This window comes from Ahaetulla prasina, chromosome 7, assembly GCF_028640845.1.
Source record: "Ahaetulla prasina isolate Xishuangbanna chromosome 7, ASM2864084v1, whole genome shotgun sequence".
NCBI lineage: Eukaryota > Metazoa > Chordata > Lepidosauria > Squamata > Colubridae > Ahaetulla > Ahaetulla prasina.
Window position 1 is genome coordinate 75,935,179 of NC_080545.1, and position 27,686 is coordinate 75,962,864.

The 27,686-nt window shown below is 36.4% G+C and overlaps 1 protein-coding gene across 1 annotated transcript in view; it reads left to right on the forward strand.

The window, feature by feature from the left end:
- GNPTAB (N-acetylglucosamine-1-phosphate transferase subunits alpha and beta) overlaps positions 1-27,686 on the forward strand; it is a 49,691-nt gene that overhangs the window by 19,616 nt on the left and 2,389 nt on the right. The window contains exons 8-20 of the mRNA XM_058190466.1: positions 1,541-1,702; positions 1,938-2,117; positions 3,963-4,133; positions 7,114-7,237; positions 12,447-12,650; positions 13,506-14,617; positions 17,516-17,715; positions 19,122-19,341; positions 20,605-20,718; positions 22,852-22,937; positions 24,465-24,563; positions 26,026-26,193; positions 27,310-27,400. Coding sequence (XP_058046449.1) covers positions 1,541-1,702; positions 1,938-2,117; positions 3,963-4,133; positions 7,114-7,237; positions 12,447-12,650; positions 13,506-14,617; positions 17,516-17,715; positions 19,122-19,341; positions 20,605-20,718; positions 22,852-22,937; positions 24,465-24,563; positions 26,026-26,193; positions 27,310-27,400 — 2,931 coding nt within the window. The remainder of the gene's footprint in view (positions 1-1,540; positions 1,703-1,937; positions 2,118-3,962; positions 4,134-7,113; positions 7,238-12,446; positions 12,651-13,505; positions 14,618-17,515; positions 17,716-19,121; positions 19,342-20,604; positions 20,719-22,851; positions 22,938-24,464; positions 24,564-26,025; positions 26,194-27,309; positions 27,401-27,686) is intronic.

Sequence of the window (27,686 nt, forward strand, 5' to 3'; positions counted from 1 at the left end):
GTCTACCATGGACCTTTCATGTTTCTTAAGAGATCTCTAAGGGAGTGTGTATAAGTGCAGCAGCGTACCTATCATCCCTGTCCTACTGTCTATATTTATATGTAATCATTCTATGTATTTATGGCTATGTTTTGCCTATTTATATCCATTTTTGTGCCAATTTTTTCATGTGTCCATCTCTATGTCTATACTGTTACTTCTTTCCATATACTTGTTGACAAATAAATAAATTAATAATAATAATAATAATAATCCAGCATAGTTATCTTGTTTGCTGTGTATACTGTCATTTTGTGTATAATAATAATTGAAAAAACATACTCTTCTTCCCTTTATCAAAATCACTTGTTTTCTAAATTTGCCTTATTCTTAATTTTATGTAATATGCTTATATATAAAAACAATATCTTGTGCACCTCCCAGCTAATTTATTTTAGATAACAGTGGAAAGGAAACAACATTTTTAAAAAAGCAAATGGATAGCAAGCTTCAAAATGATTTTAATATGAAGGAGATTCAATTTGCTAGTTATCTTCATCCTGATCTTTTATAATGGGTTTATACTGAGGCAAACTAGATTAACACCATTTTAGCTGTTTTTGCTGGGTTTTCTTTCCAGAATTTCCATTTCTTCCCCCCAAAATATATCTGACGTAGGCTTTATCTGAAGATAAAAACATCAGTTTGCTATTTTCATGTCACATTGCTGTCTGATGCAATGTCAACCACTTGCCTTTTATGAAAGCAGACATCTAAAATAACTGGTGGCAAGTGACAAAAATAGAAGATCAAATTTTTTTCCTGTTAATGGATAACCTTGCAACATGCTTGTAATAATGACTGTGCAAGATCAACAGATTGATTTGTTCTCCTTTTCTTTATCTCAGTTTTCTTTGTGTTTTAAGTCAGTATTTCTTAACCTCTTTAACTTTTAACTTTCATCCTGTCTGGGGAATTCTGGGAGTTGAAGTCCACACTTCTTGAAGTTCCTGACGTCAAAAAACACTGCTTTATGCGAAGTTCAAATGCTTTGGAGAATACTGTACACCCTTAAATAGTTTGTTTGAAAGTTTCATTACAAGGTATTGTTTAGTATCTCAATATGATACTAAGCATAAATGATGTATTGTTTAGGGAGATACGATGTAAGGATTATAAAATGTTTATTTTAATTAAAAAAATAAATCCAGATTTATAGATCCTAAAGTAAAGAATATCAAAGAAACCAGTTGATGCAAGATTTAACACATTTGAGTTTCTGAAGCAGAACTTGAATTGGAAACAAATTGTTTTAATACTCCCCCCACAGTTTCTCCTCTCCTCTCTTGTGTTGCTTTTCTGTATAAATTCTTTGTCAAATAATAGTTTGTCATTTTTAATCTAACAACTGGGCTTATTAGTACTTCTAAAACCAGGGTTGTATATTGGTGCCAAATCTATGTATTGTAACAGATATAATAGAAAGCCATGTGAGTCATGAAAAAGGGAGAAAAATAACTAATTTCATTCCAGGGTCTGAAAATGTTGCTTTTCTATACAGTTGCAGCTTTATTCTGAAGCCAGCGTAGCACTCTTGCAACTGATTGATCCCAAGGTTTTCCAAGAGCTGAACAAACAAGCAAAGAAGAATATGACTATAGAAGGAAAAGAACTGACTCTTAATCCAGCTTATTTATTATGGGATCTCAGTGCCATCAGCCAGGTAGGCAAAATTCTTTAAAGTAAGGAAAAACACATTGAAAATTTTCCAGATTTGATGGCAAATGCATTTTATAGTGTGATGAAAAAAAAAAAATAGAAACAGTGAATTGAAAAATGTGTATCTGTAGACTAGATTTTTTTGGACCATAGATATCATTTTCAGCCAAATGGTAGCAAGAATGGGAGGTATAGTCCAAATATATGTATGTTGAAAAAGTCACCTGCTCTTCCAATAGTCTAAACAGGATGAAGATATTTCACCCAGCCGCTTTGAAGATAATGAAGAGTTGCGGTACTCACTGCGATCCATAGAAAGGCATGCCCCATGGGTGCGGCATATCTTCATAGTCACAAATGGGCAGATTCCTTCCTGGCTCAATTTGGACAACCCTCGGGTTACTATAGTAACACATCAGGTAAATGCTTTTGGAAACTTTTACTTCCTTCTTGCATAAAGTAAAAAAAAAAAAGATGTTTGTGACATTGATAGGTTAGGTCAGGGGTCTGCAAACTTGGCTCTTTTAAGACTTGTGGACTTCAACTCCCAGAGTTCCTCAGCCAGCTTTGTTGAGTTGAAGTCCACAAGTCTTAAAAGAGCAAAGACTCCTGGGGTAGGTGAAGGAGACAAGGGCAGCATTCACAGATCATGGAAAATATGTTAGTATAGTGGTGGTGAACCTATGGCACGCGTGCCAGAGGTGTCACTCAGAGCCCTCTCTGTGGGCACGCACACCGTTGCCCCAGCCCAGCTCCATCGTGTTTCTCCCACATGGGGGGAGAGAGAGAGGGAGGGAGGGAAAGAAAGAAAGAAATGTATTACAAAAGTTTTTCTTTTTTATTGTTGCTAAACATAGTATTTCAAAAGCAAAAAAAAAATGAAGGGGCATAAACGTGCATTTATCACATTTTTCTTAGAACAATTAGCTGAATTCTGCCTTGTTTATCATTATTTTAGGCAGTAAAACCTCATTATTCAGGTTAAATTGCCATGTTTGCACTTTGCGATAAGTAACTGGGTTTTGTTTGGGTTGCAGTTTGGGGCACCCGGTCTCTAAAAGGTTCACCATCCCTGTATTAGTACAATCTTCCCTAATCTTGTGTCTTCAAATCCTCACAGATCAGAAAACACCAAGTTGGAGAACCATGATTTATTGCAATCTGAATGAGTGGCGTATATCGTAGTAAACTCTTCTTCCTCCCTCCCGCCCCCACCATTTTTCTCATGTGGAACATGGCAACTTTTGTTTCTATGTTGTTTACCACAGCTGGCAGTGCTGCATGACCTAAAATAGTGGTTGAAGTTCACTGTGATTTGTTGAAAACAAAGCAGAACATATAACATAGAATCATAGGAAAGGACCTCAGAGGTCTTCTAAGTCCAACTCCCGACTCAAGGCAGGAAACCTTATATCATCCTGGTCAAATGGTGGTCCAGTCTATTCCTAAAAGCTTCCGGAGATGGAGTACCCCCAACTCTGGGAGACAGGCTGTTCCTTTGATTTAATCTGTTAGGAAAATTCTCCTTCTAGATTGTATCTCTCTTCCACTCATTACTTCTTGTACTGCCGTCTGGTACTTTGGAGAATAAGTCAAACTCCTCTTCTCTGTGACAACCCCTCAAATACTGGAAAACAGTTATCATGTCCTAGCTAGCTTAACTAATATGCAATTGTTTTAAATTATCAGAAGATAAAAAACAGTTGGTGAATTGACTGTAGGCATGGAGACATGAACTAATGATTTGGTAATCTACCATATGGGTTCTTGCTTTTGGCTTTTTGTGAAAGGTGACCCTTCCCTTCAGATATTATGGTTTGTTGTAAAACAATCTCAGTGTGATGTGTCTAGGACAGGGGTCTCCACAAGTCTTAAAGTTGCTAAGGTTGGAGACTCCTGGTCTAGGATAATGGAGTCCTCCAAATCATGATTTCATTTCCTGGGCTAAAAGGTATCTTGAAAGAAATGACACAGCCTCTTCCATTTTGACCTTCATCTGAGAACATAGTGGTAAAATGCACTCATTGTAACAATGTTGATATTACCATACTCTTATTTTTTAAAAATCAACTAATCTTGTATGAGAGATGTTAAAGTACATTCATGTTTTTCTGCTGTCATTGCATTGTATATAGGAAAGCGATTAAAGAGCGTCTCCAAACATTTAACAATATGTTTTGAAGCATGTGTGTTTTTATACACACACACACACACACAAACACACACACAAGTAAAGTGTTTTTATTTGTGCTTTACTAATCTAGGACATATTCCAGAATGTGAGTCATCTGCCTACCTTTAGTTCCCCTGCCATTGAAAGCCATATTCACCACATTGAAGGTCTGTCCCAGAAGTTTGTTTATTTAAATGATGATGTGATGTTTGGGAAGGATGTCTGGCCTGATGATTTCTATAGCCACTCCAAAGGTCAAAAGGTAAGTTCACCGCAAAACAATTTGATGCATAGGATTTGATAGCTCAGACAGCCTTTCTTTTAGCCCAGCTTGACCCTAATAATTGTGACTATTGTATTAGCCATAGGAAAATGAGTTCCTACCTCCTTCCCCATACTTACATGCAGTGGTGAAATCCAAATTTTTTACTACCGGTTCTGTGGGTGTGGCTTGGTGGGCATGGTATGGCTTGGTGGGCGTGGCTGGGGAAGGATACTGCAAAATCTCCATTCCCACCCCATTCCAGGAAAAGGATACTGCAAAATCCCCATTCCTTCCCCACCCATAGGGAAGGATATTGCAAAATCTCCATTCCCATCCCACTTTAGGGCCAACTAGAGATGGTGGTTGCCAGTTCTCCGAACTGCTCAAAATTTCCGCTACCGGTTCTCCAGAACCTGTCAGAACCTGCTAGATTTCACCCCTGCTTACATGTGACATGAGAGTGGTGATGCCTTACTTTCAGCGAAAAGCAGAAGTTGTTGCAAATGATGGGATGAGCCAATAGCAGCCTACGGAATGTGGATCCCTGTGAAGATGAGTGGATGATTGAATGGGGTTTGTTGACCGCTGAATGTGACCCGATTTGTTACATCTAAGCAGAGATCTCATGTTTCTTTTCCTTCCTTGATTACCTGAGTCCCATAGCTAGTCTTCCACCAGTTTTGTTCTCCATTTCCCCCCACCCTTCCCACTCTTATTTGTCCTTTCCCCATATCTGACTTCTGTTGCATTCCTTTTTGCTATTTCTTCTGGATGGAGTAAGGAAGTAAGGATGGTGTTTGCAATTTTGTGTACAAGAAAGCTTTGTGTGTGAAAGAGAATGGTTGTTGCATACAAATAGAGGATCAATTATTTTTATGATTGACTTATTGATTATATGCCATCAAGTCAGTGTCATCTCTTAGCAAACATATAGGTAGATTTCCTCCGGGATGATTCTATCAGAGAGAGGTATATACATGCAAATATGCACATACAAAAGTGTTATGTACACATATTTATTGGGGAGGGAGAAATACAGGTAGTCTTCAGATTATAGCAGGGGTGGGTTCTACTTACCTTTACTACCAGTTTGCAACAGGGCCATGCACCAACAGGCATGTGCAGAAGCTTCCTGAGGACGTCTGGGTGAGTTGGCGAAGCCTCCAGCTGGTTTTACTACCGGTTCTTGCGAACCAGTCCGAACCGGGGCAACTCCCACTGAGTTATAGGGACTGGAATTTCTATCACTAAGCAATAAAGAATAATGTTACATGAGCGCATTGCTCAGTGGCAGCAATTCTGGTAGTCCCAGTTTCCAGTCTCGGTCATAACTCCAGGACTGCAAGTCATTAAGCAGGAAGGGGTGGGAGTTGTAGGCAAGCAGTGCAGTGGGTGCAAGGAGTGCTTTGGGCAGGTGCCACAAGCAGGTGCTAGAGAACATAGGCAGGCGCATTGGTAGCGCAGTGATTGGAATGCAGTATTGCAGGCTAATTCTCCTGACTGCCAGCAGTTTGATCCTGACTGGCTCAAGGTTGATTCAGTCTTCCATCCTTCTGAGGTGTGTAAAATAAGGAACCAGATTTTGGGGGGCAATGTGCTGACTCTATAAACCACTTAGAGAGGGCTGTAAAGCACTGTAAAGCGGTATGTAAGTCTCAGTGCTATTGCTATTGCTAGCGGGTGCTGTGGGTTGGTGCTACGGAGCATGTGGTGGCAATGGACATGCCAGGAAGCACTGGCAGGCTGGCGAGGGCCATGGGCAGGTGCTGCAGAAGGCATTCAAGTAGGGTGGTGCTGCACTTGTAGTGTGGCTCCTTGAGAGAAAAAGTAGTGGGATTCCAATCTTCCCTGGTGGCAACAGCTACAACTTGATACACCAGTCATAAGTCCCTCATTCAGCATCATTGTAATTTTGAATGGTCACTGAATGAATGGTTGTAATTCAAGGGCTACCTGTGTCAAGGACTGGTATTAGCTACATCTGGTAACTCTAGGTTGACAAAGTAAGGAACCTTGGCACATATAGGATGTTTATGTACTTTTTTTCTTCTCATCTCTTCAAGGTATAGGGTCAACTTAAATTCAGGGTGAACTTCCTTTGTGAAAACCAGTCATATTCTTTTATACTTCCTCTCCTTAATTGATAGCTATTTGTTAGGAATCCCTCTATTGTACGGTATTCAGATAGTTGTGTAAATAATCAAATAAACCAAGTTTCTCTTGTACTACTCTTTCATTGAAGAGCAGGAAAGCAATAATTTTAGTATTTGTTCCAAATATGACAAATCCCTAGAAATGGAAATGTTAGATTAGAAAACAAATATGTTAAAACAATTTATTTAATCAACCTACCTCACAGGACTGTTGTTGTGAGGTAAAAAGGAGGAGGAAGGAGGGTATGCTGGCCCCCTTGACTTATTTCTAAAAATAATAAAGGCAGGATAAAAAGTTTTTTTTTTTAAAAAAAGAGGATAGATAGGAAATGTCTGAAATCCTAATTGCAAAAATATGAATATTTTATTTTGGGAAATAGAAACTGAAACATTTTGTAATTAGTGAAGGCTAGCACCAGTTTTTTTCCCTACAGGAGATTAAAATGCTTTTAATCAGATGGTTGTGTAAAGATTAACATGTTAGCTTAAAATGTATGGATTCTTAGTAACCGCTCAGCGATTTTAAGTTTGTCAGATGACTGAATCACTTAGAGATTACTGGGGTTCTTAGGAATTTTAGATAAGGCCTTTTGAAGCCTTTTTCTTTTATTCTGAGAATTTGGAATCTGGATTTTGAGTTTTTTTCTTTTTCTTTTTTGCTGTCACATGAAGGAACATCAAGAACATGTTTGTCCACATATAAATCAAGGTTAGCATTGTATTCCTGTCAGATGCAGATCAGTCTGCTCTACAGAGGTGAGTTTAAAGCTGCTTTCTGAAAAACTGTGAATGTGAAAACATCCTGTCTTTCTGACCATTATCAGGTTTATTTGACTTGGCCTGTGCCCAACTGTGCTGAAGGATGTCCGGGTTCATGGATTAAAGATGGTTATTGTGATAAAGCCTGTAACAACTCTGCTTGTGACTGGGATGGAGGCGATTGTATTGGTAAGGAGAAACACCTCTTAATGCCTGGCCTTTTATATTTCAGGGACCAATCATTAGATGGATGACAGGTTTATGTTTTAGGAAGCCACAGATGCACATTCATTAGACTGTCTTTAAAATTTAAAAGATTACACTGGGATTGACAGTGGCAAAAGAGGAATACTTAAAAGGGGAATAAGGAGAGTAACTGGAAAAATATTGCAAACTAGGAGGGCAAATAAAAATAAGGAGGGAAGGAAGAGACAAGGAGGAAAAAAAAGAAGGGAGAAAAAAAATACAACTAAAAGAGAGAAGATAAAATGGGGGACGAGGCGAGGAGGAGAGCAGATGGAAATACAGGACAAGCAAAGATAGTAGAGAATTTTAAAAGAAAAAAGAGAAAGAAAGAAGAGGAAAAATAAAAAATGATTGAAAATATAGTAATTGGTTGAAGCACTAACAATGAAATTTGAAAGCACAAAAAAGAGCTGGTAATATATTAAATGATTTAAATGTTAATAATGAGACTTTAAATTATAAAAAGTTTTTAAAGGTTACTATGGAATTTACTGAAAGTATTAGAAATGATACTATGAAGAAAAACTGAGTTTTTTTTGTTTTTCTTCTTTTTTTGGACGATGGTTAATACTATATGAATTGTCATTGAATTGCAAATATATAATTGATTTTGATATTTGATAAGTAGAATATATAAAAGGTTACAAATATTAAATGAGAATAAAAGGGTTTACTATAATGGGAGTTAGAAGGGGGGAGGAGAAAAAGTTTGATAAAAGATTGAAATTCAGGGTGAAAGGTAAGATTAGATATACAATATAAATAAAAGAAGGAAAATAAAAATGAGAGAAAATATATTAATGAAAGTATGTAAGATGTGTTGGAAAAGAACTAAAAGTTGTATGAATATGAAACCTGGCCAACATTCTGTTCAGAAAAAATACATTGCATGTTGTTGTATGTGTGTTAAAAAAATAAAAAAACTTTACTAAAAAAAAAAGACTGTCTTGAGCCATTCAAAGGGCTGGTTACAATGACAGGACATTTTAGTCCAATGTTCAGTGGTAAACATGACCATGCAGCTGCATTTGTACAGGAAACAAATCACTTCCCCTGCAGCCATGCTTTTCTGATATGGAAATATTTCTACAGAGAAAATAGGAGTCCTGGGTATATAGTGTTGATTTTACTACAAGCACTGAGCTATTGCTACTCAGTCTTTCTTTGGGTTTTAACTTTCCCACCATTTGGGTGGAAATGGTTGTGCTTGTTTGATATGCAGCAGAGACGAAACTTCCAATTTCTCATTACAGGCAGTTCTCGACTTACAATAGTTCATTTAGTGACCATTCGAAGTTACAATGGTACTGAAAAAAGTGACTTATGTCCACTGTTCCCTCTAAACTGCGCGCGTGCGCAAATGCGCACTGCTGACACGGTCTCCGCGCACAGAAAATCTGTGCTGCGCAGCTAATCAACGCCTGTCAAATGACGTTGATTAGCTGCGCAGCTAATCAACGCCTGTCAAATGACGCTGATTAGCTGCGCAGCTAATCAACGTAATTTGACAGGCGTTGATTAGCTGCGCAGCTAATCAACGTAATTTGACAGGCGTTGATTAGCTGCGCAGCACAGATTCGGCTAGCTAAAAAGAGGAGGATTAAAAATGCCTAATTTAAAACTGTATTATGAAGCAGTTGTTCTTTCGGTAATAAGTGATTGGTTTAATTTGACGGAGGAAAGGATTTTGAATATAGAAGGTTATGATTTATTATATGGTTGGCATGCATATTTATTGTATGATAAGAAAGTAGATAAAGCTTTTAAGAATCATGTGTTGAGAATTTCTCTTCTGCGTGTCTGGAAAAAATATTATTATAAGTTAAATTATAAAATTCCTATATGGGTATGTCCTCGGCACGCAGTAGAGAATATAAATATAGAACAGGAACAAGAAATGATTACTTATAAAGATCTTTTATACAATGAGAGGGGAAATTTACAACTAAAATCTTTGGATACATTAAAAGAAGAAGGGAGGAATTATACTTGGTTTCAATATGGACAGTTAAAGGCTAGATGGAAAGAAGATCAGAAAATTGGTATCATTCAAAATGAAGAAAATCTGGTTAAACAAATTAGAAATCAAACTCAGGGGCATATAAAGAGATTGTATACTGTGTTGATAGAAATAGATTCTGAAAGAGATTTAATAAAGGATTGTATGATAAAATGGGCACAGAATATTCAAGAACCAATAATGTTGGAAACATGGGTAAAAATTTGGGTTAGAAATGTTAAATTTACGCAAGCGCAGAATTTAAGGAAAAATTTTTATAAGATGTTTTATAGATGGCATTTAGATCCTAAGAAATTATCATGTATGTATCCAGATATGCAAGCGAAATGTTGGAGATGTAATTGTGATGATGCTACATATTTTCATGTATGGTGGACTTGTAAGAAAATTAAGTCTTTCTGGATAAGAATCTGGTGGATTATGCAGAATGTTCTGAAGAAGAAGATAAAGTTTCTACCGCAATTTTTCCTTTTGGGAATAACAACGGACTGTACAGTGATTGAGACTAAGTTGATTTTGAACTTAATAACAGCAGCACGACTGTTGATTGGACAATATTGGAAGAAAAAAGAATTACCCACAATAGAAGAATGGATATTGAAAGTTTCCAATTTGGCTGAGATGGCTAAAATCTCAGCCTTCTTGAAAGACAGTACTCAAGAAAAATATTTAAATGAATGGAAGAACTGGATTGATTATATTCAAAATAGATATCAGATTAAGAAATTTCGGATTGCTTTTGAATGAAGGATGTTATTTTGATTTTAATGGAAGAAGTCAGGTTATGTGAGAGAAAGATTATAATTGTGTTAGATTTTAAAAAGTTTAATGTATGACTGTTTTGTTTAAGGAACTATACCTTGTGTTTGCTCCGGGAAGTCCGGGGGGGGGGGTTTAGGAGGGAGGGGGGGAGGGGGAAAAATTTAATTGTTGTAAAACTTTTTTAAAAAAGATTGGTTAGCTAAAACTTTAGCTAGAATCGGCTAGCTAAAAGTTTTAGCTAGTCGAATTCAGCGCGCAGCTAATCAACGTAATTTGACAGGCGTTGATTAGCTGCCCAGACAGATTCGCTAGCTAAAACTTTTAGCTAGCCGAATCTAGCTAAAAGTTTTAGCTAGCCGAATCTGTTTGATTCTTTTAATAAATCATGTGACTTGAATGGATGGATTTAATAAAATGAATAATAATAAATAATAATAATAATAATAATAAATAAATAAATAAAATAAATAAAATAATAATAATAATAAATAAATAAAATAAATGAATGGCTTTAATAAATCATGTGACTTGAATGGATGGATTTAATAAATGAATAATAATAAATAATAATAATAATAATAATAAATAAATAAATAAATAAAATAATAATAATAATAAATAAATAAAATAAATGAATGGATTTAATAAATCATGTGACTTGAATGGATGCGATGCTGGCATGACCCGCACGTCTGATGTTGCTCACAGTGGTCCAAGGGACCGCTCAGGGAGTTAGTGTGCTTGCTCAGACTCGTGAAAAATTAGAGGGAACATTGCTTATGTCCACTTTTCACATTTATGACCGTTGCAGTCTCCCCATGATCATGTGATCAAAATTCAGACACTTGACGATTAACTCATATTTAATTGAGTAATTAAATATGTAATTGTAAATATGTAAGTAAGTAATTGCGGTATCACAGGGTCATGTGATCCCCTTCTACAACCTTCTGACGAGCAAAGTCAATGGGGAAGCCAGATTCACTTAGCAGCCATATAACTAACTTAACACCTGCAATGATTCACTTAACAACTGTGGCAAGAAAATTTTAAACATCGGGCAAAACTCACTTAACAAATGCCTCCCTTAGCAACAGAAATGTTTGGCTCAGTTGTGGTTGTAAGTTGAAGATTTCCTGTATTTTCATATCCTAGTTAATATCTAAACTAGTGGTTAGCCAGAATTTGTTGGCAGTTCCTTCATGGTGATGAAATGATAGCATTTCCTCAGTGAAAAGGCCAGAACATCTGAAGTAGCTGCAATGAATTAGCAGAATAGAGAAGTCTTTAGTTCCAATTATCTCCCTCTTCCCCTTTCCCCATTCTAGATGGATTAAAAAGTAGAACAATCCTACTTGTGTTACTCCTGACCTTTATTTCTAAAAGAATTACCCAGGCAGGATTTTGTGTGTGTGTGTGTGTGTATTTGGAATATTGAAAGCTTTAGGAAAATTTTGTTTTCTATGCACAGTTAACCCTCCGCCAACAACCAGTTGCGTAATGACATTTCAAACCTAGGACTGGTTTCCCCAGAAGCTTCTCCCAATCTGTTCTTGAGTTGCAAGGCTGCACACCCCTCCCCCACTACCAAGTGATTGCATTTTGGCAACCAGTTCATCTTTATGGCTGTTTGCTGCATCCTGTGGTCAGAGGATCGTGACGTTTTTTCTGGTTTCCAGCATTTACATCTGACATCTGGCCAAATAAATAAAGAAATAAAAACTAATGGATAAAAAGGATTCACATAATGACCATTGCACCTAATTAACAACTGTGGCATTAGCTTAAAGATGGTTGTACAAACAGTCATATCTTTGAATCCAGTCATGTGATGACTCCAGTTGCAACCAAAATGAGTTTCAACCGTAATTTTGGGTTCAGTTGCGGTCATAAGGTTCTGCCAGCGGCCCTGGGGAACCCAGAGTAGGATGGAGCCCATTGGATGGCTGGTGTGATGTGTTGTCCTCAGGGTGAAGGAGGGCTATTATATTATTTTATTAATTTATTATTTGATTATTTTCTTTTATCAATTTTATTTTTACAGATATGATGTTTTTATACCCCTGTAAGCCGCCTTGAGTTGCCATGTTTGAATAGGCGGCAAAATAAATTTATAAATAAATAAATAAATAATAAAATAAATAAATTAAATTAAATTAAATTAATTAAATAAAATAAAATAAATAAAATGAGTCAAGGGCTACCTGTAAAAAGTTTCACTTTTAAATATATAAAAGCAGTTCGTAATTTAAGAATTAAGCTATAATTAGATTTTTTAATTATCCCCTTTCTCTTTTACTTAAGATTTTCCACCTTGGCAATATGTGGCACTGCCAATTTTCTTTCTTTCTTTCTTTCTTTTTTTTTTAGGTAACAGTCTGGGTAGTCGCTATGGTGCTGGAGCTGGAGCTGTTGGTGGTATAGGAAATGTCCCCTCCTGGCAGTTTGGTGCAGGAATTAGTGGAGTTTCTTATTGCAACCAGGGCTGTGCAAATTCATGGCTGGCTGACAAATTCTGTGATCAGGCATGCAACGTTCCCTCTTGTGGATTTGATGCTGGTGATTGTGGACAAGGTATGTCAGTACGTATTTAGTAACAAGGCCTTGTTTTGCGAAGGATGGTAGCAAGGGGAATCAAATACTTGTAAGACACTTTTTGGTTTGGGGAAATTTTATTCTTTTTCACACTGTTTTTACCCTTTCATTCTGATTTGGATATATAGAAGTGGAGTAAAATAGGCCTCTTTTAATTGGGTGCAGAAGAATATAGTCTTTCCCTACTTTATTTTACTATATTTTTAGTGTGTCAGTATTTTAAAGTGAATTCTTCGGGGAACATGGCTATATTTCTTTCTGTGTTGAAATTTTACAGTCTACATGACTGTATGGCAGTGGTTCTCAACCACTCTATGTGACTGCTAGGGTATGGTTCTCAACCTTTTCTCCACCACAGATCTCCTTAAAATACCTTTTGTAGCCATGGATCCTCAAGACTTAACTCAAGATTTAAATCATAACATTTCTTCAAATCTTTGCAGACCCCCCTGTGATGACATCACAACCCCCCCAGGTGTCTGCAGGCCATAGGTTGAGAACCACTGGGCTAGGGTACCCACAACTCACTTCCTGTATATATCATGTGAAAATATAATTGTCCACTTTGGTTAAACATCAAAAACTGGAAAATGCTATTTGTCTTAGAAAGAGAAGATAATGGGAAATTAGCAGATCAAAACAAGTTAGTATGGTGTAGTATTGTACTGGAGTTGTGGATATCCATTTCCAATTCAGTAAGTGCCCAGTGTTCAGTCACATATTTCCTTTGCTAAATCTGTTCCATTGAATTGTTAAGAAGATAACAGAGGACCTGGAACAAAAGTAGGATGAAAACAACAGCACTATGTAAATAACAATACTCTCTTCTTCCAGATCACTTTGGTGAGCTGTACAGGGTAACTCTTCAGAAGAATCAGACTCATTATGTCATCCCGAAAGGTGAATCTCTACCTTATTTCAGCTTTGCTGAAATAGCCAAGAAAGGACTAGAAGGCGCTTATAGTGACAACCCAATAATACGCCATGCTTCTATTGCTAACAAATGGAAGACAATCCACCTGCTAATGCATAGCGGAATGAATGCAACTGTGATTCATTTTAATCTTACGTTTCAAAGTAAAGATGAAGAAGAATTCAAGATGCACATAACCTTAGAAGTGGATACCAAGGAGGAATCCAAACTGAATACAACTGCCACACAGCAGCCTGCAGGAGATTTGAAAGCTACAACTTCAGTGCCAGAAGCGGAAATGATATTTGAGGATATTCCTGAAGAAAAACGTTTCCCAAGAGTTAAAAAACGTCTCAACAGTACATTCAATAATTTAGATGAAGAACTGGTAATTCAGGCAGTTAATATTTCTGCGCTTCCTGAAGATGTAAAGATAGCTTTGCAGAATTTGGAACTGCAGCTGATAGTTGGCGATATCACTCAGAAGGGTTATAATCTATCCAAGGCTGCTCTCCTTAGATCACTCCAGTTGATGCCTTCAGAAACAAAAATGGCGCTAAATGATCTTGCGGAATCAAGGAAAAGGGACAAAGGGCTGAAAATCGTTAGAAAGACCATGCTTTGGCAAAGACCTTTCCAAAATGACAGTGAAGGCAAAATAGTAGCTACGGACAAAATGCACAATATGACTTTACCAGGACTTGCACCAACAAGTAGCATTTTGGTGGAAATGAAGGTAACCAATGATTTTTCTCTAAGCTACCACTCTACAGGAAAACCAAAACCCACATCTGTTGTCAGGAATGTGGATAAAAAGCACGGATTTCAGGATAAAGCCTTGAATATCCTTATGCAGAAAGAAATCCAGGAAAGGAAAATTGAACAACAAAAGAAGAAAGAAATAGATGTAAATCCACCATTTTCTGAGGAAGATATCGCAGAAGGTCCAAGAAGAAAATTACAGTATTACACTGGAAATTATCAAGGCTTTTTGCCATGGGAAAAACATAAGTATTTCCAAGATCTTCTTGATGTGAGTATCCAAAGGACTGAAATATTTTGGCAATGGCTTTTTACTTATTTCTAGACCTTACCGAATTTTATATATGCTTTTTTTAAAAAAAAAAAAAATCTATTCAGGGAACATATTACAGAGTAACTTATAAATTTAGTAAACAAATATATTCAACTGGTGCTTAATAATATAACCATGTGTGTATATGCTCAGAATTAACCTCAGTTGAGTTTATTAGAAATTATTCCCCAACTGAATGTAAAATTGCAGCTAGAGACTAACCTGACCTAACCTTTCACAGGCAAGTCAGGTCTCTGAACCTTAGCTTTTACTCAACTATATTTGTAGTCCGCAACTTACAATCGTTCATTTAGTGATCTTTCAAAGTTACAATAGCAAAAGTGACTTATGACTGGTTCTCACACTTATGTTGATTGCAGTATCCCCATGATCACATGATCAAAATTCGGGTGCTGGCATGCTTTTTAGACAAGCTGCACTGTTCTGGGATCATATGATCACCATTCCCAGCTGGCGTCTGACAAGCAAAGTCAATGGGGGAAGCCAGATTTGATTAATGACTAAATGATTCCCTTCATAACTATGGCAAAAAAAAGTTCATAAAATGAGGTGCAACTCACTTTACAACTGCCAAGCTTAGCACTGGAAACTTGAGGCTCAATTGTGGCTGTATGTCGAGAACTACATGTACCATGGAGTGATAATGACTTATCTGAAAGACTTACTGTATATTTCAGAGTATAAGATGCACCGGAGTATAAGACGCACCTTAGTTTTTGGGGAGGAAAATAGGAAAAAAAAAATCTGCCTACCAGGTATTCATCTAGCTAGAATCCTTACTATGGTCATCTTCAGCACATTAGTTCAGTTTTGAGGAAGTGCACACACTTTTTATCCCCTGGTTGGGGATAAAAAAACAGCTTCTAAAGCACAGCTGATTGTCGGACAGAGAAGCAATGAGAAAAGCAGGTGAAGCGTGGAGCTTCACTCACTAGCGCCTCGTTAGGGCTGAAAAAAAGCTGCTAAAGCACAGCTGATTGTTGGAGGGAGCAGCAATGAGAAAAACAGGCAAAGCGCAGAAGATCGCTTCACTTGCTAGCGCCTTGTTAGGGCTGAAAGAAAGCTTCAAAAAAGCTACATTCGGAGTATAAGACACACCCAAATTTTCAGCCTCTTTTGGGGAAGTCTGATACTCCAAAAATATGGTATGTTGACCATTCCATTATAGTTTGACTCTGAACAGACAAAAGCTCTATATTAATGCAGGTTTTCTTAACATCTTTAATAGTTGTGAATAACTAGTTATTCATTCAGCAGGATAGCTTATCATTTTCTGTATTAATCATTACCTTTAATACAAATAACAGAATTTTAAAATTAAAGGGGATAGTGGAAGCCATCCAATCATCTCTAATACAAGCAAGCATTCCTTAGTGTCCAACTGCTACTTAAAATATTTCCAGTCAACTAATGTCCATAACCTTCTGAGACAACCTGTGTCACTGCCCAAAATGAATTTTTGATTATCAACTGGAACAGTAGCCAAAATTTGAGTTTCAAGAATTCTGATTTAGGCAAAAGTGTTAAATGTTTAAAAAGTGATCAGAAGAAAGACACATGTGATTGGTTACTGTACCAAGCCAGTCTTAAATGGGAAGTTGGGACATACTGCAGACACACAAATTTGGTCCTGTTAGATCTTGAGTTGATGTTAGATAATTCCAAAGGTTGCTAGAGATTGTTGTGCTCTGCCAGCAGCCTGCAGAATTAGCAGTGGAGTCGGACAGTGAGGAGGCTGGGGAGGACAATGGGCCAGTCCTGGAGTGAGGGGAAGGCCCAGATGAGGGCTTTGCATCAAAGGCAGAGATGGGGCCAGGGCCATCTGGGATTGATGCGCAGACTTTGGAGCTTCCAGAGGCAGACAGCAGAGAGGCAGAGGAACAGGAGGAGCCTGTTTCTAGTGCACGCATGCGAAAAGCTGCCAGAAGGCAAGAGCAGCTAAAGCGAAAAGGACAACTCAGGAGTAAGGCCAGGAGATAATTGGCCCCTCCCATAAGGCTTAAAAGAGTAGCAACGGCTCTTGGGTTCTTTGTAGGAAAGCAACATTGCTACAATTGTTTCTTGTCTCCTATTTTTGTACTTCGTGGGGTTCTTGCCAAGAAAAGCCTTTGGCAGAGTACCAAAGAAGACAAAGGTTTGTGATAAGGTCAAAGGACTTTTTCTGAAGGATTTGTTTTGGATTTAATTTGGACTAAGCTGAGAATGAAGTAATTCTCAGCTTTTCTAATAAAATACATTTGTTTAGGACTGATTGTGTCTGGTAATAACTACTTGGGCCTAGGTCACAACAGAGATAAGAAAGTAGACAATAAAGATCAGTTCAATTTTCAAAATATAACATCTATGCTTTGTCCACCTTTTATAACAAGACCAGTCTTCTTGCTGGGTGGATGTGCTCCAGGTCCTTTCAATTAAACTGTTGCCATCTATTGAGATTTAGGAAGTGTCTCTTTGTTGCAGCTATTGTTCTCTGGAACACTATCTCCCTAGATACTATATGACTCTTTTTGAAGACCTAGCTGTTCTTCCAGACTATGGGATAGGTGGATATTAAGCCCCAATTGGTTGTTTTTATTATATTGCATATTTCCCAGATCCATGTGATTGTTTATCCTGAGGTTTAAGGTTCTTTCTGTTAAGCTGCTTTCAGTTGTCTGGACTTCGGCAGCCTCTAAATCTAAGCCTCTAAATTAAGCAATTAATTTAAAAATAAGTTATAAACAAAGGTGGGTTAAGCAAGTAATTTAGGCTCTTGGATTAAGTAAAAAAGAAATATTGAAGCTGAATTGATTCTGTTGCTTAGGTAAGCATGATGTGTGCCCTTGTTTTTTTTAGGAAGAAGAATCATTAAAGAAGGAGCTGGCTTATTTTACAGAAAGTAAACTTGTTGGAAGGCAACTGAAAGATACATTTGCTGATTCCCTCAGATATGTAAATAAGCTTCTAAATGGAAAATTTGGATTCACCTCTCGGAAAGTCCCTGCTCATATGCCTCATATGATTGATCGAAAAGTCATGCAGGAATTACAGGACCTGTAAGTCCAATGGGGAAGGCTAATTATTCTGTTTATTTATTTGAATATTTTTCTACTTGAAAACCACTGTGACTAAATACTCATAGTTCTTGGTTGCTTGAAATATTATAAAAGCTCATTGGAATATACCAGTACATGCTTAGCATGGTTTGTGCTCAGTTATCTTCAGAATCTTAAAATGACAGAGGACTGTCGTAGTTGTTTTTCTAAGCCAGTGTTTCTCAACCTTTATAGTGCTACGACCCCTTTAATACAATTCCCCACGATGTGGCGACCCCTTTAATACAATTCCCCACGATGTGGCGACCCCAACCATAAAATTATTTTCGTTTTGAATTTATCGTGCCTGAAGCCGTATTGGCTAGCGATCTGAACTGCTTGCGATTGCCTTGAGGACGGAGGCATTAAAGCGGAGTCTCCTCCCCTATTGAGTTTATCGCGCCTGAAGCCAGATTAGGCTAGTGATTGGGAGTGATTGCAGCTGGCTTGAGAGGGAGACATCAGAGCAAAGATTTCTCTCTTTTTTAATTCATCGTGCCTGAAGCCGAATTCGGCTAGCGATTTGAAGAGCCTGCAGCTGGCTTGTGGAGTCAACCATTGGAGCGCGATTCTTCGACTTGCAAGTATACTTCCCATATTTCCGATGGTCTTGGGTGACCCTGGCAAATTGTCATTCGACCCCCAACGGGGTCCCGACCCACAGATTGAGAACCGCTGTTCTAAACTGTTTAGGCAAACAACTTTGGATGTTCAGTGGTTGCATGGTATGATTGCTGTCAATATACTTGATTGCCCTGCCATGCATTTGATGACAATGTGAAAGGTATCTTTTGCATATATAAATGCACTGCAATAGGGCTTCTTGTTGGTTATAAGATAGGAAATGGTCTGATATAGGTAGGACTTTTTTGTCATAGACCTTAGTTGCACAGATGTCATGGCACTTGGTTAGGGATGACATTGTGGAAGATGGACTTATAACAAGTCTTAACAAATGTCTGTCATTGCCTGAACAACCTTACTTTTTGCATTTAATTTGGGGACCACAATTGTATAAGAACTACTTTACAATAAAATGATACTACTGAAAATGACAGTTATATACTTTCTTCCCCTGGAAAAATTACTTAGAAATGATTGGTGACGCAATGATGGTGGTGGCGCAATGATTAGAATGCAGAATTGCAAGCTAACCCTGCCCACTGCCAGGAGTTTGAACCTGGTCAGTTCAAGGTTGACTCAGCCTTCCCAGATTGTTGCAGGGCAATATGCTGACTCTGTAAATCACTTAAGAGAAGGCTGTAAAACTCTATGAAACGGTATATAAGTTTTAAGTGCATTTGCTACTAGAAACAGTTCTTAAACTTTGTAAATTCAAGTACTTCATTCCTTTTTTTTCTGGACAGTTTTCCTGAGGAATTTGACAAGACCTCCTTTCACAAAGTACGCCATTCTGAAGATATGCAGTTTGCCTTTTCATATTTCTATTATCTCATGAGTGCAGTTCAGCAACTCAATATTTCCCAGGTTTTTGATGAAATTGATACAGATCACTCTGGAATATTATCTGACCGGGAAATTCGTACGTTGGCCACAAGAATTCATGAACTCCCTTTAAGCTTGCAGGTAATTTAAAAAAACAACCTTGTAGCTTCTTCCATATAATTGCAGAAAGTATGATTTAGATCCAGCTTTAGGAACATGCAATAGAGTTTGGCAATAGAGCTAAAGTAGTTTTCTGAGTGGGCTTCATACGACTTCCAAAATATTTCACAGAAAGTCTGAATCTTGCTCAGCAAGTCATTAAAGTCAGTTGTGATGAAAGAGAAGAGTCTTGGAAGTGAGATGAAAAGGTATCTTCCTAAAGCATTGTGTAAATTATATTTTTAAACATATGACAAATGATACAACAATATACATTTAAAATATTGTCTCTATTTGTCAGCACATTAACCTCCCCCAGGCTTGTATTTTCTGTAGTTGGGAGACCAAATACAAAAGCTGTTTTTCCACCTCTAACTAACCACAGCTAGCATCATCTGAACAAGATAAACAGTGGTTGATATTAATTATGGAAAGTTTTAAGCAAGCTACATTCAAACTGTGGTTAAGAAAACATAAATAAGTTGCTATAATTAAGTTCTTTTTTCATAAGATGTGGTAAGATATGCTTAATCAAAAGAGTAGTTTTCCAATTCTACTTTGCGGTTGGGATGTGAAAGTGACTATAGTAAATAATGTTGACCTAGGACTCGGAAATACTAGATTTAGAATCTCATTCAGTCGTGGAACTTATTTCATAAACTTTGAGAGAATCTTATTGTAAACTACCATTTTACGGGATTGTTGAGAGAAGGTATGGAGGAGCATAAGGTTAAAAGATAAATCATGCTAATTTGAGTCAGATGGAGTTTTCAGAAACAAAATAAAATTCTGTGATATGAACTGAGAAGAAGATGATTGCCAACTGATACATAGGTTCATATGATATTTCTAAAGTGTTTTGTCTTTTGGCAGCTATTTAAAATGAAACATCCTATTTTGGATCCTAGTTCTCAGAATGTCATCATGTGCTTGGAATATACCATTTCAGACTACTGAATGCTATTCCATATACCAAAATTCCTTCATATAGAAACGGGAAGGAAGATTGTTGCCTAAACTTTCCCTGATTATCTCATTTTTAAAAATGTTATTAAATTTTAGGGGAGTGACTTATTTGCATTTAAAGCAGAAACTATGTACAGGTTGGGCAGTTATCACTGAGATGATAAAAGAGATTAATGTGCTGAGATAATCACATTTGTATTTATTATATTTTTAAGATTGTGAAGATTGCAGTAGGAAAAATGCATAAACCCTTTCCCTTTTTATCTCTTCTCTTACTAGGATTTGACAGGACTGGAGCAAATGTTAATAAATTGTTCTAAATCCCTTCCATTAAATATAACTCAAATTAACATCATACCACCAACTCAAGAAGCATACTATGATCCCAATCTGGTAAGCAACTGCTATAATATTTATTTATTTATTTTTATTTATTTATTTATTTTATTTATTTATTTATATTTATATACCGCCCTATCTCCCTAAGGACTCAGGGCGGTTCACAGGCAGTTAAAACACATATAAATACAGGTTAAAAACAACAATTAAAAAACTTATTCTATAGCCAAATTTAATATGAGTTTATTCTGCCATTAATTTGTACAGTCATATCAGACAAAATTAATTTGCAACAAATAAATAATTTGTAGTAGATCAGATTGTTAAATTAAAATACTTAAATATTTTCTATTCAATAATGTTAGATGTCATAGTAAAAAATGCATGTGTAAAGAGAATTTACGGTTCATTTCATTGAAAAACAATCTCCATTTTATATATGCCAATAGAATGAACATATCTAGAGTTTTTGTTCATTCATTCATTGATAAATAGATTGCTTCGTCTCCTAAAGTTATGCCAGAATTACTTCTGAAAATCTTGATACGGATAGAAAAAATAGCAAAATAGTGTGAAACTACTGTAATTCATGAATTCCAGATTTTCCAGAACTGTATGAAATTAGATTTTAGAAATTAACAATAATCTTTTTAATTCATCACAAAAATAAAATTTTCTAAGTTTTTTCCATTGCCTGGAATTGAACTGCCTGACCTTGGTCGTGTTGATCAGTAATTATGCACTGATGTTGTTACCTAGTTAGGTAGTGAAATGTCTGCAAGCAAACAACCAAGCTCAGAGAACCCCAAGAACTTCACAGTTCAACCCTGAGTTGCTTATATTTGATTAGAACTGCATATTTTCCGCTGGCCCTAAATGCCATGATTCTGTTCAAATACTTTATAAATAATAAGAGAACAAATTCTTACTCTAAGTATTAATAGTCCAAAATTTGACAATAAATAAAAAAAGGAAATAAGAAAATATTAAACGTGAAATTGTGTAGAAAGTTTTTGGCAGAATGAGATGTAAGGCATTTTTGTATGAAAAGCTCAGTTCTATAATATTTTCATGATCCCCTTTTGGTACTTAAGGGCCTTCATGATTTCTATTAAGCTGTAATTTTCATCTTTAAAGAAAAATGTGCTTGAGATGTACTATACTATACTTTTATATACCACTATACTTGTCAGGTACAAACAACCAGGTCCATAATCTTCTTAGATTAACAGGTTGCACCTGGGTAAAATTTGATAAGGGTCAACAGTGAGGGAGAGATTGGACTTAATCCTTTTGTGACCACATAAAGGTTCTAAACTGTTGCCCCACTTGACTCCTCCCCCTGGCTCTAACAGCCTCTCTTCTACAATACTACTGTATACTATTGATGCTGTAGAATCTTCTCTTCACATTTCTATTTGAATTGTTTCAGTTGGGTTTCCAGCAGTGGTGGGTTTCAAAAATTTTTACTACCAGTTCTGTGGGCATGGCATGGTGGGCATGGCATGGCTTGGTGGGTGTGGCAGAGGAAGGATACTGTAAAATCTCCATTCCCACCCCACTCCAGGAGAAGGATACTGTAAAATATCCATTCCCGCCCTACTCCAGGGGAAGGTTACTGCAAAATCCCCATTTCCTCCCAATCAGGTGGAACTTGGGAGATGGGGATGGAGCCAGTCAGAATTTTTACTACCGGTTCTCCAAACTATTCAAAATTTCCGCTACCGGTTCTCCAGAACTGGTCAGAACCTGTTGAAACCCATCTCTGGTTTTCAGGTACAAGATGTAAATCTATTTTTAAAAATCCCTTTAGAATTGAAGTTGTGTTTTTTAGAATTATTTATGGTTTTGCCACCAAATGTTACTTAACTGGAATTAGGAATCCCTGCTCAGATCTTAGTTGGTGTGTTTTTCTGATTGTCAAAGATTGACAAGCATTTTTCTTCCCTGCTGGATAATACATTGCATAACATATATATATATATAAGAGATATGGAAATGAAGGCAATTATTTTTAAAGTTACCTATTTTGTATAATTTTAGAATTATTTCTCTGACATTTGCTGAATAATTGCTGTAAATTCTGGTTTTTTGGTGGAAATAAAAGAATATCAGCAACCTTTTCTAACTGAAAATAAAAATATAGAGGTAATGATCCATATTTTTTCATAATCGTTTATTTTTCAGCCTCCAGTGACTAAAGGTCTGCTAATGAACTGCAAACTTGTGACTGATAGAATTCGCAAAACATATAAGGACAAAAACAAATATAGGTATTTATTTGTTATTTTACCTAAACTGCAGCAATAATAATAAATAACTAAAGAAGCATCTATGAACTATGTATGTTTTGAAAAACTCAGATTTAAAGCCACCTAGTAACAAAGCATGACATAATAGAAGTGAAAATAGTTTATTTTTTAAAAAAGATTGAATATATATGACTCTTGGTCCATCTTTAATCTGGACCATTATATTTCCACAAGAGGACTGTACATCCTTGATGGCACATAGTGTGATATCTAGAATGATTAGCCTTAATTATGCCACATGCCCATAAAAGTTATTAATGAATATAATGTATAAAGATATAATTAAGCTTTAATCAATAACTTTCTACTGTAAATTGGATGCTCTTCACCACTGCAAGTTATTCAACAGTTAGACAGATACAAAATTTAACTAGCAGGGGTGTTAGTAAGGGTGCCATCAAGGGTTGAAGCCCTGCTTGTTTTAATTGTGCATCCCAAATAAAAAGTAAGACTTCGATTGTATGGTCAGATGCCAACTTGACTTTTTTGATAACTTCTCCCATGGAGATGCCATGCCCTGGTTTTATTATTTGCAAACCAGCAGAAGGAAATTACGTAAAAGGATCAGAACTCTGATTCTAAAGCCTCTCTGTGTAATAATTATCCTGGGCAGGGTCAGGAGAAGGTAGCAAAAGAAAGATCAAGTTCAAAAATGGGCTGGATCAGATCAGGCTGAAGAGTTAAGAGAATCAAATTCTTCCCAAATTTTCCTAACTCATGCTGACAGAAGAGGCAGTTGGGCAGTGGCTCAGATGATCCTAATTCCTCCATTCTAAGTCTCCTTGAACGTATGACCCAGAGAGAAGCCTATGTAGCTCATCCTGCCTGTCCTTTCCATTTTTCAAATACACACATACACACAAATACAACATGAACATTCAGAAATGCAGATGCACGCACAATACGTTCCTTTATTACACGGAAGAAAATACAGATGCCTTTTCTCATCTCAAGCAGCACACCATGTCATTATGAAGAAAGCAGAACTCCATGCCTGTATCTCTGCACTATATGAATTAATCAACCTTTAGAGTTTAATTTCTAATGGATGCATGGGAAAGAATGGAAGAAAGGTAGTTACTACATTTGGAAATAGTTACTAAAATTTCAGGACCTAACTAAGGATGAATCGGATAATCCTGGATCAAATAAAAGCTGGCTACTTCTTGAAATGATCAGCAAGTCAAATGGAAGATGCAAATGGATGAAATTTTGACAAGATTGAGGGAGGTGGAAGGGCAAAACAGAAAATAAATATGCGTTAGAGCAGATGAAAGAAATATGAGACTATAATGCTACTGAAAGAGCTATGAGTTATTCTTGGAGACGGGGTAAGATGGCAAGCATTTCTCCATAGAATTTCCATGAGTCAAATCCAACTCAGTGGTTCTTGACTTGAAGAACTAAGAGGAAAAGGATAATGCGATTCCTTTAATTTCCTAGTTGATATTATTTTGTTGATACTTACATCTTTTATATATCATCAAGGTTTGAAATTATGGGAGAAGAAGAAGTAGCATTCAAAATGATCCGTACTAATGTTTCTCACGTAGTTGGACAGCTTGATGACATACGAAAAAATCCCAGGTGTGCATTTCTAATCATTTTTTTATCTCTATTTTTTTATCCCGTAGAAGAAATATTTTGAATAGGTTTTTGATTGTTGATGGTTTAAGTTATAATTTCATGCTTATTTTAGATTACACTGAAATTTCAATAGCTTTAAATTGTTCTGATTTAATAACCACTTAACCATCTTTTAATGGACACAGTTTTAATGAGCTAAACTATTAATACCTCAGTTACCTTTGATTTGTTTAATTTCTAAACTGAGATTGTCTCAGAGCTTAAATGGGAATCATATTGCATTGTCTGTCACTTTTTAAGGTTTCAATAAAGTCTGTGGGGGAGCAGGAAGGCATTTACACAGAATTTCACATATAGCACTATATTCATATAATACTAAATAGCAAAGAATGTACAGTTGTGTTAAGTATGTCAGCTGTGGCCATTCTTGAATGCCTCTGATCTTCAAGAATTATCCATGCCTTTGTTGCATCATGTCTAGACTTTGGTAATGTATTCTGTTGTCCTTGAAGAGTGTCCAAAGATTTAGCTGATACAAAACCTGGTTGCTAGATTGTTAATAGTGCCCCATACTGTGTTTATATAAAAGGTCAGCATAAATTGCCAATTATTTTCTGGCTTCAGAAGACAATGGATGTGACCCTTAAAATTTTAAGCAGCAATGAACTTGGTTATCTGAGGCTTTGGGTATCATTACAGGCTCTTCTTGGTGTAAAGATCTGCAAAGCAGGCAATTTTGAGTTAACACTCAATCCAGCCTCTCTAAAATCGCTGTCAAATTAGGAATAGCATCATTTTGGAGCTAAGTGGGACCCTCGCTTCCTTAGTTAATTTTGAACCTTTTATAGTTTTAGTCTAAGGTTTAGTTTAGGTTTTATTTTACTTTTCTCTGTGAATGATTATACATCATTTATGTGACATTACTAACAATGACAAAAAGTGATTGCAATGAAACCATTTTCTTATATTAGGAACATAAACACTGTTTGTTGTCTATAAAATATATACTATGGAGTGGTGAAATATAATTTTTTTTACTACCAGTTCTGTGGGCATGGCTTGGTGTGGCTTGGTGGGCAGGGCAGGGGAAGGATATTGCAAAAACTCTATTCCCACCCCATTCTGGGGCCAGCCAGAGGTAATATTTGCTGGTTCTCCGAACTATTCAAAATTTCCACTACCGGTTCTCCAGAACCTGCTGGATTTTACCCCTGATACTATGTACAAAAAGAAGATAAATATTTTAGAAATGTAAAGAGAAGACAATACAAAGAGTCTTACATATCTGTGTAAGTACAGATGCTTATTTTACACATACTAGACATTCTCAACCTTTTTATTCTCATTAGCTTGAAATATCACATTGCCTTTAACTGAAATAGAACGTATCAATTGAGGCTAATTAAAAAGTAAAGTTGATTTTGCTCCAGTAAGATTTTTTTTATGATATTTTTTTTTCCAGAAAATTTGTTTGTCTTAATGACAACATTGATCACAATCATAAGGATGCCCAGACTGTAAAGGCTGTTCTTAGGGATTTTTATGAATCCATGTTTCCCATCCCATCCCAATTTGAACTGCCAAGAGAATATCGAAACCGCTTCCTTCATACGCAGGAGCTTCAGGAATGGTGAGTCCTTCAGCACCTTTGAAATGAATATGCAGGTATTGTGTTATCACTTGAAGTAGAACTTTCTGAGTTGACCAAAGGACATTCTCCTTTCTTTTCTGGTGGATTGAATTTACTTAAAATTTAAATTGTTACCATATTTCCCCGAAAATAAGACCCTGTCTTATATTTTTTTGAATCCTGAAATAAGCACTTAGCCTTATTGCCATGCGCTGAAAAGCCCGATTGGGCTTATTATCAGGGAATGTCTTATTTTGAGGAAAACAGGGTAATATTACAATTTTTTTTAAAACACAGACAATGGAAGAGCAATAATTCAAACATGCCATTGCTATGTCAGATTCTGTGTAATTTAAACGTGCTTTGTTATAGAGTCTCATTTTAATAATTTAATCTTTCCTTTCAGCGAACTGGTTAAATGTTTTAATTAGTACAAAGGTAAAATACCAAACTTTGTATTGAAGTTTTATTTTGCTCATTCTTTCAAATGTTGGTATCCCTCAATCAGAGATTACAGGTAGTGCTTGACAAACTGAGCCCAGAAGTGGTCAGTTGTGGTAGTTAAATGGATCACCATGTGACCTGATTTGATTTTAAGACCATTATTATGACATTTCTTAAGCGATTCACTGCAATCATTAAGTGGATCACATGGTCATTAAGCAAACCAAGGACATTAAGGTCATTAATTTAGCATATTCAATGACACTGAATTTCTGCTTGAAAATGTCAAAAAAAGGTTGCAAATTGTGGTCACATGACCATGGCATATTGCACCCAGTCATAAATATGAGCTGGTTGCCAAGTGCCAGGAATGCAATTATGGAGCTGTGGGTATGGGGGAGACTGTAACTTTTTATAATTAAGCAATTGGTCATTAAGTGAGGACTACCTGTAATGCACAAATCTAAAATTAAGGATGGGGGATTGTCTCCTTCCACTTCTCAGAGTATTGGCCTCTTTATTTTTACTTTTTAAAAAAGGCTTCCCCAAAGCTTGTTGAAATCATCCTTTTGTATAGAGAGTAATATTTTGGTTACATAAATTTTTGCTGGTATGTTAGATTTAATCATTCATTTAAAAAAAATCTTACTTGTTTTTATTATATTTACTTAGGAGAGCCTACAGAGATAAGCTGAAATTCTGGACACATTGTGTATTGGTCACATTGATTGTGTTCACAGTCACCTCATTTTTTGCTGAGCAGGTAAAGCTACACACGTTGAATTCTTCCTGGGAGATCAATCACTGTATAGTAGAAGTTCAAGTATGAGAAAATACAATAATATGCTAAGGTCAAAATCTTTACCTTGTTGTACCAGCCACCAGTTGTGTGGTTTCTACAGTTAAGGAAATGAATTCATCAAAAGTAATAGAAGATGTAATGGGATATAATGGTGTGGAGACGAGAAAGAATTGCCCTAAAATGACCTCTTCATTTTTGCTTCTATGAAAAGAATTGCTGTTACAGTTATGAGAACAAAGGTTCTTCG